We start from the raw sequence: 14,664 nt of genomic DNA, 5'->3' as shown, positions 1-14,664 counted from the left end.
TGTGACAGAGAAAATTGTGTTTGTGTCATTTACAGGGAAAATGCGTGCATTTTAGCGTTTAAGTCACTTTTCAAAAGTTGCTAAAAGTTCCAAATACATTTTTAAAAGTAGCTAAATTTGTTGCTAGGTGCTGTTTGAAAAAAAAGTTACCAGGGTAGTCTGAAAAGTTGCTAAATCTACCAACAAAATTGCTAAATTGGCATCACTGGATGTACCCATGCAAACGTTTAGGCACCACATCTCCCAGCGTCCTTTGCGCCTGAGAAAGACTACTGAGTGCTCAATATCAACAATAGTAGGCTTAAAATATGCAGCTAAACTTAACACTAAATACACACTTTAACTATACATGTCACAATTACAGACGTAATTGTGCGCAATTCATATGAAGCGCATAATGTGTTGACTGTGTTGAACCTCACGGCCCGTCGTGTTTTCTCATTCACTACCGTCCATTCTAATTGCAATGTGTTCGCGCACGTCCGACACTTTTTGCTTGTTTTTAGCTAACTGAGAGGCGTGCTAAATCATCCAGTATAACTTCTGTATCCAAAGTTAAACAAATTGCATAGAGAATGTACCCTCTCTCCTCTGTCAACATTTTTTTCTTGTGAACGTTTCTTTCGCGCAATCTCTTCTGTCTGGCCTTTCTAATGTAATAATTTGTAAATGCATTATAAAACATCAAATGGGTTATAACAAATTGGTCAAAATAGTGTGATAGCCTGTCAGTGCTTGTCAAATGGTGAGCCACAATTTACCTCCAGCTATTAACAATTTGTAAATGCACTTACAAATATGCATAATATTGAACCCTTATGTTGTTACAAACCCTTTATAAACCCTTCACAAATTAAACCTTATTGTAAAGTGTTAATGAATGTTGACTTCTTACACAGCAAATTTAATCCTTGCCTAATTCATTGATTCATTTCTTCTTGGCCTCTCTTTCAGTAGAAGGCTACCTCAAAAAATTTGACGCTACCAATTCTATGAAAAATACTTTTCACAGACACTGCTCACGTATAGTTTGTGTGGCTAACACGGAACCCAAACCGTGCGCCATCATGCATACATTTATTTTGTCCCCCTACACCAAACGCGATCACGACATGCAGGTTAAAATATCAAAAACAAACTCTGAACCAATTACAGTAATTTGGGAACAAGTCGAAAAGCATTAAACATTTATGGCAATTTAGCTAGCTAGCTTGCTGTTGCTAGCTAATTTCTCCTGGGATATAAACATTGAGTTGTTATTTTACCTGAAATGCACAAGGTCCTCTACTCCGACAATTAATCCACATATAAAACAGCCAACCGAATCGTTTCTAGTCATCTCTCCTCCTTCCAGGCTTTTTCATCTTTGAATGTATATGGTGATTAGCATCTAAACTTTCATAGTATTACTACACCGACTGGCAACACAGTTCGTCTTTCAATCACCCACGTGGGTATAACCAATGAGATGCATACCTGCTTCTATAAACCAATGAGGAGATGGGAGAGGCAGGACTTGCAGTGCGATCTGCATCAGAAATATAACTGATTTCTATTTTAGCCCTTGGTAACGCAGACGCTCGTGAGCAGTGTGGGTGCAATAACTGAGTAACATCGATTTCTAAATTTATTTTGCAATGCTCGTGCACACGACACCAGCGGTGTGGTCAGCCTATTACACTTCAGCTCCACTATTAGCGTCCTGTGCATCATTTCAATGTGACCTTCTACCTGCAACACGGAGAGTGTAGAGGACCAGAGGGGCAGAGCATCTTTATTCTATTTTCCCCTACTGTACTGTAACATATTCATCGATTATGGGTAAGTACAATAGCTTTGGTTCAGTTTTTCACAAGTACTCTCAAATTGTTGCTAGTGATCATCTAATTACACATGTTGCTTTTGTTTACATTGTGAACATAGTCAATGTAGATACCGTTTCTGCTAGCTAGTAGCTAGTAGACTTCATAAATCTTAGTAAAATAACCAGTGATGTCTAATCGAGGCCATTTGCAACCAAAATCAACTTTATTTCTCATTATTTACAATTCACAAGATAGAATGAACATAAGTATCAGCCGTCAAATTGAACCTCTGCGATTCTTGAGCTTGGACAAGAGTGCAACATGGGCAGCATAGCAGCTTTCATTGATTTCAAAGGAAGCATTGCCTCAACGGCTTATGTCTGACTGCAACGCTGGATGCCCAATGGCTGTAGTGTAGAAGGGCAGTTAGGCTGCGTTAACACAGGCAGCCCAATTCTGTTATTTTTTACACTAATTGGTCTTTTGAAAAATATCTGATGTGATTGGTCAAAAGACCAATTAGTGTATAAAAAAAATCTGAATTGGGCTACTTGTCTAAACTCAGCCTGACTGACTTATCCCATCCAAGTAATGGTTTCATCACTCAGCTCAAAGTATTTGGCCACCTCTGCTGGCACTACATAGCACTGCTCCAAAGCCCATGGATGCAATTTTCCTAGTGGGCCAAATCTCACACACCAAAAAAATATATGAGTTCCTGATGCAGAAGTCAGGTTAGGGTGTTTTTTGTCCCCAAGAGAGTGCATCATCAGTTTGGATCCTTTGGTTAAATCATTTTTAATTGATTGTTTAATCATATATTTTTTGAAAATATACTAATTTCAGTCCTGTAATTTTTTTTTTAAAACTGATTAAAACAAACTGCAATTATGTTCCATTGATCAACTAATAGATTACTTTAATAATGATAAACAATACACGTCATCGTCTCAATCTTCAGTTATCATACACCATATGAAAAACATCCATAAAACATCCAATCATATTCATTATAACCTTATTTTAAATAAAAACATGAAGTTACCTGTTACCATGTAATGACTTAGTAATAACAATGGTTAGTGCAGTTTGTTTACTTATATTCAATATTGACATAATACTGATTTAGAATAAATACCAACTCATTCTTACAGTAGCAGTGTCACAAATTGTCAATGAAAGAAAGACGAGGGAGAATGAGAAATATGATCAAAGATTTTTGTACAACAAGAAGTGCAAGAAATAACAGCATGAGAATACTAGAGGGCCCTCAGACACCTGTGTGTGTGTGTCCTCTGTAAAGGAATGAAAGCAAGTGCAACTGAGTATGAGAAAGGGGAAAAAAATCATGCATGTTTAGCCAATATGAGAGAAATTACTACTGTATACGAGGATAACCACAGTTGGGTCTATGGTGACCAAGTTCATAACTTCCCTTTTCTATCTGTCTGTCTCATGCTCTCTTCACATCTCCCGACAGTTGTCCTGAACATTGTCTTTGCTTCCTGACGGTTGTTGTCATGACGTCTCACCAGTGCCGGGCTCTGGACATTCAGGACCTAGACAGCACACAGACAGAGTTGAATGTCAGGGTCCTGGTTTGGTCTAATCTAATCTGCCATTAAAGGGATAATTCGATGTTTTGGCAAATAAGCCCTTTTTTCTACTTAGATGCTCCTGTAGACTTCCAATCATTGCGGTAATGCTAGTTAGAAATGGCTCCAGAAATGACATTTAACTTTCTTAATCTGACTCTGGTTAAATAGAAAAGGGGGCTTAATTGACAAAATGTCAACATTTGAGTCATTTAGCAGACGTTCTTATCCAGAGCGATTTTCAGGAGCAATTAGGGTTAAGTGCCTCGTTTAAGGGGCACAGACAGATTTTTCTCCTAGTCAGCTCGAGGATTTGAACCAGCAACCTTTCGGTTACTTGCCGAACGCTCTTAACCACTAGATTACCTGCCGCTAAGAATCTCCCCAAACACTCATCCTGTCTGGGATTTTTTTATTCGATTTTAATGCCCATCATGGCCCAGTGTCTGGGACACAGTCAACTAGATGTTAATGGCCCAGTGTTTCCTGACCATGTGACACATTGGGATAGGGTTAGACTGTCATGACATGTCAATGTCAGGTCAATTCTCTTTCACCACTGAGCCATGAAAAGAAGGCTTTGAACAGGCTCGCACACACACACACACACACACACACACACACACACACACACACACACACACACACACACACACACACACACACACACACACACACACACACACACACACACACACACACTACAGTATGACCATTCAGACATGCACATACGGTACGGCACAGAGCGTGGTCCAGAGACACAGATACATACACCCAGTGTCCAGAGATCTGTTTCTGTTCTGGGGGAGTCTGGGTTTTTTCACAGGGGATTCGCGATCTGAGAACCCCCTCTCCAGATCATTGGGACTGTCCCGTTCCATGCCTGAAGGAAAATGATATGAGACACACACACACAGGGCAACACAGATGGTGACTGGGTCACACAGGGGCATGTTGCAGGAATGTAGCAGTCATGGTAAACATCCTAAGAGATCTACTGGATTGTCCATGGCAGAGAGATGGACCAAGTATATAACAGAGACAATGAGACATATTCAATGACTGAAATAACAAGAAAATAAATGCATCAAATCAGAAATCTGAATTGAAAATATATCGTAAAACAAGCACATTCCTGCAAACATCTGTAGACAAACATGCATGTACAGCACACATTCACGCATGCAGTGAACCCGCTCACACACACACACCTGCTCACGGTCACACACATACCTGCGTCACCTGAGTTTGCTTTCCTGTTGCGATGTGCCTTCAGTGGAAAACCATTTGTTCCTCCCTCATCTGATTGAATTGTCAAAATGTCAACCTTAGCCATCGCCATCATCAACATTTTCATAGCCATTAATGATTTGTTGGTCAGGAAAGGAACCAATTATCATTACAATTAATAATAATTTCTTAAAACCATCTTCAATGGTATTTCATCACAGTGGTACCTTGACAACCAGCAGGTGGTAGACCTGCGTCTACCACCGGCTTGGTAGACGCAGGTGGCAGGCTTTTCATCTCATTAGTTCCTTCATCTTGAGTGACAGAAGGACCAGACAAATCAAAAGTGGGCTTGGCAGAGGCAGTTGGAACAGGAGGCGGGGTTCTCTCATTGGCTGTTTCCTCAGGTGGAGTGACAGCAGACGGTGTCTTTGGAGAAGTCTTATCTTTACCAGGCTGTGGAGAGAGAATGCACTCGTAGTTAGATACAGACTACCGTACACAAACAACGATACAAGCAATTAGGGAAGACACACTCCCACCTTTTCAGGAATGGGAGGACGCTGTCCTTCTGCTCCTCTGTCTTTCTTTTCATTCTTCTCCTCTTCTACCCCGTCTCCATCTATCCATCCTACACCATCTGTTGATTTCTCTTAAAAGGAAGAAAGTGTGAAACATAAGTTAAATTGTAATTCTGTTACAACTCTACATCATAGCACATGCAGCACCCAGAGCCATAAATGCATCTAGATATTTATGTTGCAGTACCGGAGCTCCCCTGCAGGTGTCTCTGTCTCATGCTGGCCAGACTGGGCTTGCTGCTCTGAGAAGGGGATTCTGATTTCTGTCCACAGGGGGCTCGCTCCTGCCTGTCCAACGACTCTGTCCCCTTTGTCCCTCTGTCCACCTCCTTCTGTGTGTCTGTCTGAGCACTGGGTATCGGCAGGTCCTGACTGACTGGATCTGTCTGTCTGTCAGGCTGACTGTCTGTCAGAGAAGCGGAGGACATTGCATGTCCATTGGCATGGGTCTCTGTCTGGATGTCTGATGTAGTCGATCTGTCAGTGTCTCTGTCCACTGGTCTGGTCTCAAAGCTACTGTCTGAGTCCTCGTCTTCTGCTCCGATACAACTGTACACCATGCTGACCAGGTCGGAAGGCTGGAAGGTGAGAGAGAGAGGGAGAGAGAGAAAATTGTAAGGCTTAAACTGTGTCGTATGCAATAGATTACATAGAAAGTAAAAGCATACATGCTGTACTATGATAATGAGTGGGATAAACCAGGAGATGACTAGTCAGGTCAAGTAAAACTCTTGGCCCTATTCATGAGCTAGGGACAGACTGTCACGTCCTGACCAGTAAAAGGGGTCATTTGTCATTGTAGTATGGTCAGGGCATGGCAGGGGGTGTTGTTTTGGTGTGTTTTGGGGTTGGTTTGTTTCATGGGGATTTGTTCTAGTTTTCATTTTCTATGTTCATTTTCTATGTGTGGCCGGGTATGGTTTCCAATCAGAGGCAGGTGTCTTTCGTTGTCTCTGATTGGAAGCCATACTTAGGCAGCCTGCTTTTTCCTTTGGGTTTGTGGGTGGTTGTTTTTCGTATAGTCGTAGTACTTTACGCAACTGTCGTTTGTCGTTTGTTTATTTTGTTTAAGTGTTCTCTCATTAAATAAAGAAGATGAGCACTCAAAGCGCTGTGCCTTGGTCTGTCCCTTTCGACGCATGTGACACAGACCTACAGTGGTACGTTCCTACCTGTCTCTGTGTGAGACAGTGGGGGCTGGGGCTGGCCCCCCTCATCCCAGGCAGTGGTACGCCCTGGATGGGCCTGGGGGACGGCATCATCCTCACATTGGCCCCCACCTCAATCATGGCCTCCACCTTCCCAGGATCCTTAGGGTGCTGAATCATAGAGTACACATTCTCTGAGCCACTACAGAGACAGAGAGACAGAGCGAGAGAGGGAGAGAAAGTCGATCCGTTTATTATATAGTTGTTGGTAACAATTAATGAACCATTTATAACAAGGACATGTAATCATGTGCATGACTTTTCATGACTCCCTCCATACTCCGTTTCCTGATTGGAGATGGTGGAATTGCGATTCTTGCGGAACCCAGAGAAGATTGACAGCACACTGCGTCTCTTCTTCCTCCTCAGGGACTGAGCTTGATGAAGTGATGACAGCTGACTGGTGGGGAGAGATACAGATATGGGTAGCGGGTCAGTGAGAGCACTAGTGTGTGTGTGTGTATCGTGTAAATCCTACCTGTCAGTCAGGACTCTCTTGGTGTAGAAATCAGGCAGTCCATCCTCCAGCAGGTTGACTCCTCCGTTCTCTGAACAATGCTGAGAGGACAGAGATAACAGGCTTACAATACAGCCAAACACACACAAACACACTACCAGCACAATGTTTCCGTCTCATTGAAACTACTGCAGTGCTGACACAGCCAATTATAATGTACAATGACTGGCTGTAGGACTATTCCCTATATAGATCACTACTTTTGACTAGGTCCCATAAGGCTCTGGTCAAAAGAAGTGCAATATATAGAAAAAAGGGGTGCCATTTGGGATGCAGCCGAGGAATCTGATAGGCTGCCAATAGAGAGCTCTATTCAGAGCTCAACATGATTCCTCATGACCAGATCACTAACCTGGTTTATCTGATTTAGAAACGCTTCTAACAACGACTAAAAATAACAAATAGACAAACGTTGCCTCGCAGATTGGAGAATGTCATAAACAATGTGACAGATTCACAGTCATAAAGGAACTTATTTTTGGAATGCCTCTGGCATGAAAAAAAAAACAGGATGACAAATTTCAGCATAAAAGGAAAGTGGATTTTAACTGTGAGGTAAATAGAAAATAAAGTAAACTCTGTTTGACTCAGATGCTAGGTCCAGCACCCACCCCTCGTCCATACCCCCTACGCACTTGTGAAGATATGAGAAGGTTGGACAGCTACAGTATTGTAGAAGCAATATGGTGGAAAGTCCTAGAGGTTGCTATGAGCCCAAAAGACTCACTGTGTCCAGAGGGACTTGTCCTCGGCTGTGCCTTCGAGGGGGCCGCGGCCTGGCGTGCGTCACGTGGTGCAGTGGTGCACCATGGGTAGGCAATGTGGATAGACACTCCCATGATGCTGAGCGGGACAGGGGGGCAGAGTGAGACAGGGCCGAGGGAGGAGGAGAGGAGGTAGGGTCATCTCCCAGACCTGAGAGAGGGAAAGAGGGGTGGGTCAAATCAAATCACTTTTTTTTGTCTCATGCGCCCTGAATACAACAAGTGTAGACTTTACCGTGAAATGCTTACGTACGGGCCCTTTCCCAACAATGCAAAGTTAAAAAGTAAAAGAAATGTGCGAAATAAAAAAGGAAATAGTAACACAATAAAATAACAATAGCGAGGCTATATACAAGGAGTACCAGTACTGAGTCAATGTGCAGGGATACGAGGTAGTTGAGGTAATATGTACATATATGTAGGGGTAAAAGTGACTAGGCAATCAAGATAGATAATAAACAGAGTAGCAGCAGTGTATGTGAAGGGTGTGAAAGTGTGTGTGTGTGTCAATATACATGTGTGTGTGTTTTGTGTGTGTGTGAGAGTATATAGTGTGAGTAAATAGTCTGGGTAGCAACTTGATTAACTGTTCAGCAGTATTATGGCTTGGGGGTAGAAGCTGTTCAGGAGCCTTTTTGTCCCAGACTTGGTGCTCCCGTACCGCTTGCAGTGCGCTAGCAGAGAGAACAGTCTATGACTGGGGTGGCTGCAGTCTGACAATTTTTAGGTCTTCCTCTGACACCGCCTGGTATAGAGGTCCTGGATGGCACGCACTATCCTCTGTAGCGCCTTGCAGTCAGATACCAAGCAGTTGCTATACTAAGCGGTGATGCAGCCAGTCAAGAAGCTTTCAATTGTAGACCTGTACAATCTTTTCAGCCTCCTGATGGGGACGAGGCGTTTTCATGCCCTCTTCACAACTGTGTTGGTTCGCTTGGACCATGATAGGTCCTTAGTGATGTGGACACTGAGGAACTTGAAGTTCTCAACCCACTTCATAACAGCCCTGTTGATGTGAATGGGGGGCATGCTTGGCCCTTCCGTTTTCTGTAGTCCACAATCAGTTCCTTTCTCTTGCTGACGTTGAGGCTGACAGGTCTCTGACCTATAGGCTGTTTCATCATTGTCGGTGATCAAGCTTACCACTGTTTCGTCGTCGGCAAACTTAATGATGGTGTTGGAGTTGTGTGCGGCTACGCAGTTGTGGGTGAACAGGGAGTACTGGAGGGGACTAAGCACGCACTCTTGAGGGGCCCCCGTGGTGAGGGTCAGCGTGTGTTGTTGTCTACCCTGTTTGAGTTTTTGCATGTAAGCAGGAATCAGGAGTATAGAGTTATGGTCATATTTGCCAAATGGAGGGCGAGGGAGAGCTTTGTATGGATCTCTGTGTGTGGAGTAAAGGTGATCTAGAGTTTTTCGCCTCTAGTTGCACAGGTGACATGCTGGTAGAAACGAGGTGCAACGGATTTCAGTTTTCCTGCATTAAAATCACCAACGACTAGGAGCGCCACCTCTGGGTGAGCATTTTCTTGTTTGCTTATGGCCCTGCACAGCTCATTCAGTGCAGTCTTAGTGGCAGCATCGGTTGTGGTGGTAAATATACCACTACAAAAAATATAGATGAAACTCTCTTGATAAATAGTATGGTATACAGCTTATCATGAGGTATTTTAACTCAGGTGAGCAGAACCTCAAGATGTCTTTAATATTATAGATTAGACACACTACCCTTGAGTTTGCCCGACGCTGCCGTTCTGTCCTGCCGATATATTGAAAAAACAGCTAGATTTATATTTTTCATGTCCTTGTTCAGACACGTCTCGGAGAAACATAGAATATTACAGTACTTCAGATCATGTTGATAGGATAGTCTCGAACGGAGCTCGTCCAGTTAATTCTCCAGTGATTGCACGTTCACCAATAAAACGGAGGGTAGAAGCGGTTTATCCATTCACCAACATAGTCTCGTCAGGTGTCCTGCACGCTGGCCTCTAGAACACCACCTCTTATTTTCCGAGTGTCAGGGATTTGGGCCTGGTCCGGAATGAGCTGTATGTCCTTTGCTGCCGACTCATTGAAGTAGAAATCCTCATCGAAATCGCGGTTAGTGATCACTGTTCTGATGTCCAGAAGCTATTTTCGGTCATAGGAAACAATATGTACAAAATAACGCAACTAATAAAACAGCTGCTGTTCTCTCCAGCGCCATTCTCGTCAAACGTATGTTAATGCTCAAATAATGCCCGGTAAAAAAGACTAATATTGATTTAGTTAATCAGGTGAGCTTACTCAGTCTGGTGGACACGGGCCGAATCCTTCGGGTTCTGGCGCTGCGCTTCTTGATGGCAATGGTGTCCTAGTAAGACACAGAGAAAGGAAAGGAAACGTGATAGAGCAATGGAAAAATGCAATCATACACATACAACCACCCACACACGTACGATGTTCATGCCCAGGCCTTCCTCATCAGGGAAGTCCAGTGAGTCTGTGATTCTGATGGTGTGTCTGCCTGTTCCTCCATCATCCCAACGCTTCACCTGGGACACCTGACGAAGCTGAGACAACAAAGCCATCTACTTGTTAAGACTACATGAACTGGTGTGAGAAAAAGGGTAGACAAAACTGAGACTGCACTAAGTCACTGTTGTAGATACATTTGCATAATTTTCAGCCAGATCAAGACTCTGAGACCCAGATAGAGAGAGATAGTGTGTGTGTGTTAGTACCAGGGCTTTGTGAGTGGTGTAGAGCTCCTGAAGGATCTGATCCACTATGGAGTTGGTCAGATAGGAGACCACAGACAGCTTCACCTCCCTGAGAGAGAGAGAAAATACTTCCTTCAAATTCCTTATTCTTTCTCTTTAGTCTAGACCCTTTTCATCTCCTCTCGCATTTGTTCTTCCCACACTTACTCCAGGGCTCTGTTGATATCCTGTGCTGCTCTCTCCATCAGGGCGGTGCGGATGGTGGAGCGAGGGATAGAGACGCGTTCTGAGATGGAGGAGAGCGGAGGGTTGAGTCTCTCTGCTGCAGAGGAGGACATGGGACACAGCTCCCGACACAGAGACACCATGGAGTCCACTATCACCTGGGAATAAACGGAAGTCAGTCATTATAGCAATCAATGTGTTAGTCCCTCATTCAATAAGTCCTGTCTCTGATAAGAATCACAGTACCTGTATTTCCTTATCAGCAACCTTGACCAGATTTCCTGTAAGGGAATACATCTATCCATCTACAGTATCTATTTCTGAATGAATCCATCATAGTCCAACTCCAACCATGCAGGGGAGAGGAGTGTTAAGTAGTCTACCTGTAGTTCCTTATCAGCAGCCTTGGTCAGCTCTCCTGCCAGGAAGTCCAGTTTCTGTCTGACAGGCCCATCCACTGAGAGAACATGAACCAGCTCACACAGAGACGGGTATAGCTGAGAGGGAGAGAGAGGAACTTAGAATATATAAACACACACAGTATAGCTGAGAGAGACAGAAAGAGGGGTTTAGAATATACACTAACACACACTTACCGCACGAGAGTTTCTGGCCTCCTTCAGGACCTGTCTGGCAGCCTGCAGCTCCTTTCCTTCTTCTGAGCCTCGGAGAACACACACCTGCTGGTGTACGCGTACACACAGCCGCTCCATCACCTGACACACACACATACACACTGCCGTCAGTCTGTGGAGTTTTGACTTAAAGACTGTCTTCTCGTAAAAATCCCAGTGCACACAGTATTCGTACCTGCTCAGCAGTGCTGGTGACCAGGCCCTGGTGTAGACGCAGAGCCTGTTTCTGAGAGAACCTCTGGGTCTGGTTGTTCCTCAGCAGAGCACGCTGGATCTGACAGATGGAGGGAGGGTATGTGATGGAAGAAGAGTGAAAGAGAGATGGTTTTACAAAGTAAACTGAACAGAGGAGAAATAAGTACATATGAGAGATGGATATGAGACATACGCTGTTGAAAACAGTCATGATGTCAAGGTGTGATTAAGTCATGGTGGGATATCACACCCCCAGGTAACCCACCTTGGTCAGTGCTTGGTCAATCTTCTCAGGTGCGCTTCGGTATGCCTGTGTGACATCACTGAGGGGGATAGGCATGTACTGCAGGGTGAAGTTACTGTAAAGAGAGAGTGAGAAAGGGATAATAGAAGAATCATTAAAAATCCATAACTTTAATATGAATAATTACAGCTACCTTGCCTTTAACTAGTACAGAATGGAAAGGCTTGAGGCAGGTAGCGGATAGCGTTCTAATATATTAGCCTCTTTATGTGAATCCTTGTCACTAGAACTCACACAGGCAGCCCTATCGCACAAACAGGTCAGAGTGCTGATGAAATGCTGTGCAATGACAAACACTTGACTGCAAAGCAAGCTCAAAGATACGTCTGTCTATGGACTTTAATGAGAGTCTCTCGTGTTCAAGTTTGTTTGAGTGAGTGGGAGAGAGAGGGTCTGTGTGTGTGTGTGTATGTGTGTGTGTGTGCGTGTGCGTGTGCGTGCGTGTGCGCGTGCGTGTGCGCGTGCGTGTGTCTCACTGTTCCAGGCACCGAGCCACATCTTGGAATCCTGTAGCCGTGGTGTTATTACGATCCCACGTCACACTCCTTAGAAGGATCAAATGGGAGGAAGAAAAAAGAATGAAAGAAAGATATAAATGGAGACAGAAATAGGTCAATAATTGACTTCATAACTACGTCTACAGCTCACATACATGACACCTGTCAAATTACAAATTCAGAATTACAAAACATGAATAACCTTACAAGTGGTAATAAGTTGCAATGTGTTCACTACAGAGTGTACTGCACAGCCGTAACACAAACCGCCTCAATACATTGTCACTGCATTACCTACAGCATAGCAACTGTATAATGACTCCCCCCAGAACCTCTTCTCCCATCCCCTCCCTCATTCTCTCTTACCTGAGTGTAGTGTTGATTTGCAGGGCTTTGCTGAGCATCTTAGCCCCCGCATCCTCCAGGCTGTTCCCACTCAGATCCACCTTGCGTAGGCAAGCATTGCTTCCCAGAGCATTCACCATCACCGTGCCCCGAGAGCGCAGGCGCGAGTCAGCCAGAGAAAGGGACTGCAGGGCCTGAGGAAAGAAGGATAGATAGAGGGATGGAGAAAAGGAGAGGGAGAGCAAGAGAGAGATGGTGCAAGATAGGTTAAGGGCCTAGGCTCTTAAAGTGAAGTTGTGAAGTGTGTGTGTGTGTGTGTGTGTGTGTGTGTGTGTGTGTGTGTGTGTGTGTGTGTGTGTGTGTGTGTGTGTGTGTGATGCGCGGGTTGACTCAAAACCCGCAGTCCCCATGGTTATATCTGCAGGGTGGTCGGGTTTAGGGTCATGAAATAGTGTGTATGAAGGGCGGTGGCGGGTTGAATAAAGAGAAAACAATACATAAAAAGACATGAATATATAATTATTGTGCAATACAGTGCATTCAGAAAGTATTCAGACCCCTTGACTTTTTCCACATTTTGTTACGTTGTCACAGGTTCCAACGAGAGTGGCGCCCCTCCTCGGTTGGGCGGCGCTCGGCGGTCGTCGTCGCCGGCCTATTAGCTGCCACCGATCGTTGTTTCTGTGTCGTTTAGTTTTGTCTGTCTGTTCCGCACCTGTTTTGTGTATGTCATTAGTGGGGACTTATTTAATGTGTGTTTTCAGTTGGGATTTTGTGTGGGATTGTTTATTGTCCACGTTGTGTTAGCGACAATTATACGGGAAGGATTTACCGGGCTGCGCTCCTTGCCTTTGAATTATATTTTGTGTTTTATGGGAAAGTGTTTCTCCCAGGCGAACTTTGTATAGCGCCCTGTGCTTTTCGGCGTTTGTGTGTGTCCGTTTTATTAAAAGACCCTCACCTCCAGCACCTCTGTCTCCTGCGTTTGATTCCGCCTATCCGCCAGTCCAAATCAGACGTGACAGAATCCCGCACCAAAACTGATGGAGTCAGCAGGAGCAGAAGTGCCATCCATGGCTGAGCAGGTCTCCCAGCATGCCTGCCTCCTCCACTGCCTAGGCTCGGCCATGGATCAGGTGTTGGCCCGGTTGGAGAGATGGGAGAGAAGTGCCTCCCCAGCAGGACCAGCTCCGGTCCCTCACCCTGCGCCCCTACCCACATCCACTGAAGCGGGTGCCAGCGGGATCCGGATTTCACCTCCCAGGGAGTTCGATGGGACGGCCGCTGGGTGCAAGGGGTTCCTCCTCCAACTGGAACTGTACCTGGCGACCGTCCGCCCACCTCCTTCCGACGAAGAGAGGGTGAGCGTCCTCGTCTCGTGTCTCACGGGTCGAGCCCTGGAATGGGCCAATGCGGTCTGGAATGGTCCAGACTCGGCCCGGGGTGACTACCCTGAGTTCACCCGCCGCTTCCGGGCGGTTTTCGATCATCCCCCGGAGGGCAGGGCGGCGGGTGAGCTACTATTCCATTTGAGACAGGAGACGAGGACCGCTCAGGATTTCGCGTTGGAATTCCGGACTCTCGCCGCTGGATCGGGGTGGAACGAGCGGGCCCTGATAGACCACTATAGGTGCAGCCTTCGCGAGGACGTCCGCCGGGAGCTGGCATGTAGGGACAACACCTCCACTCTGGACCAACTGGTGGATTTGTCCATTAGATTGGACAACCTGCTGGCTGCCCGGGGACGTTCCAGTCGGGGCCTGTTCGTTCCGCCTACCAGTCCTCCCGCTCCACAGCCCATGGAGATAGGGGGGGCTGCACCGAGGAGGACCGGAGGGGGGGGTCTCTCCTGCACCCGATGTGGACGCAGAGGACACACTGTGGACCGGTGCTGGAGAGGTCCCTCCGGGAGTTCGGAGGGCAGGCAGAGCACTGCTTCGGCCCCCCAGGTGAGTCCGCACCAGCCACACCCAGAGCCCCCTGTCGACCACTTGTACACCTCCGTTTGTTTTCCTAATTTTTCCCCTCACTTCCAGTATAAGGCGCTAGTCGATTCAG

The 14,664-nt window shown here is 45.5% G+C and overlaps 1 protein-coding gene across 4 annotated transcripts in view; it reads right to left on the bottom strand.

The window, feature by feature from the left end:
* Positions 1 to 2,005: 2,005 nt before the first annotated feature.
* LOC115157332 (capping protein, Arp2/3 and myosin-I linker protein 3) overlaps positions 2,006 to 14,664 on the bottom strand; it is a 59,220-nt gene continuing 46,561 nt past the window's right edge. Inside the window, exons 21-40 of one of the 4 annotated variants that reach the window (XM_029705499.1) lie at positions 12,628 to 12,800; positions 12,241 to 12,309; positions 11,726 to 11,819; positions 11,441 to 11,539; positions 11,227 to 11,346; positions 11,014 to 11,127; positions 10,613 to 10,788; positions 10,427 to 10,514; positions 10,142 to 10,255; positions 9,990 to 10,056; positions 7,664 to 7,851; positions 6,898 to 6,977; positions 6,700 to 6,819; positions 6,384 to 6,561; positions 5,399 to 5,789; positions 5,173 to 5,282; positions 4,858 to 5,086; positions 4,634 to 4,702; positions 4,173 to 4,283; positions 2,006 to 3,364 (exon numbers count right to left, since the gene is read on the bottom strand). In XM_029705499.1, the coding sequence (XP_029561359.1) occupies positions 3,324 to 3,364; positions 4,173 to 4,283; positions 4,634 to 4,702; positions 4,858 to 5,086; positions 5,173 to 5,282; positions 5,399 to 5,789; positions 6,384 to 6,561; positions 6,700 to 6,819; positions 6,898 to 6,977; positions 7,664 to 7,851; positions 9,990 to 10,056; positions 10,142 to 10,255; positions 10,427 to 10,514; positions 10,613 to 10,788; positions 11,014 to 11,127; positions 11,227 to 11,346; positions 11,441 to 11,539; positions 11,726 to 11,819; positions 12,241 to 12,309; positions 12,628 to 12,800 (2,631 nt within the window). In that variant the 3' untranslated portion in view covers positions 2,006 to 3,323. The remainder of the gene's footprint in view (positions 3,365 to 4,172; positions 4,284 to 4,633; positions 4,703 to 4,857; positions 5,087 to 5,172; positions 5,283 to 5,398; positions 5,790 to 6,383; positions 6,562 to 6,699; positions 6,820 to 6,897; positions 6,978 to 7,663; positions 7,852 to 9,989; positions 10,057 to 10,141; positions 10,256 to 10,426; positions 10,515 to 10,612; positions 10,789 to 11,013; positions 11,128 to 11,226; positions 11,347 to 11,440; positions 11,540 to 11,725; positions 11,820 to 12,240; positions 12,310 to 12,627; positions 12,801 to 14,664) is intronic. The other 3 variants (XM_029705500.1, XM_029705501.1, XM_029705502.1) reach the window with 3 other exon arrangements.

Source organism: Salmo trutta, chromosome 21 (genome assembly GCF_901001165.1).
Source record: "Salmo trutta chromosome 21, fSalTru1.1, whole genome shotgun sequence".
Classification (NCBI taxonomy): domain Eukaryota; kingdom Metazoa; phylum Chordata; class Actinopteri; order Salmoniformes; family Salmonidae; genus Salmo; species Salmo trutta.
The sequence above is the reverse complement of the archived record's forward strand: the minus strand, read 5'-3'. Positions and strand labels throughout refer to the sequence as shown.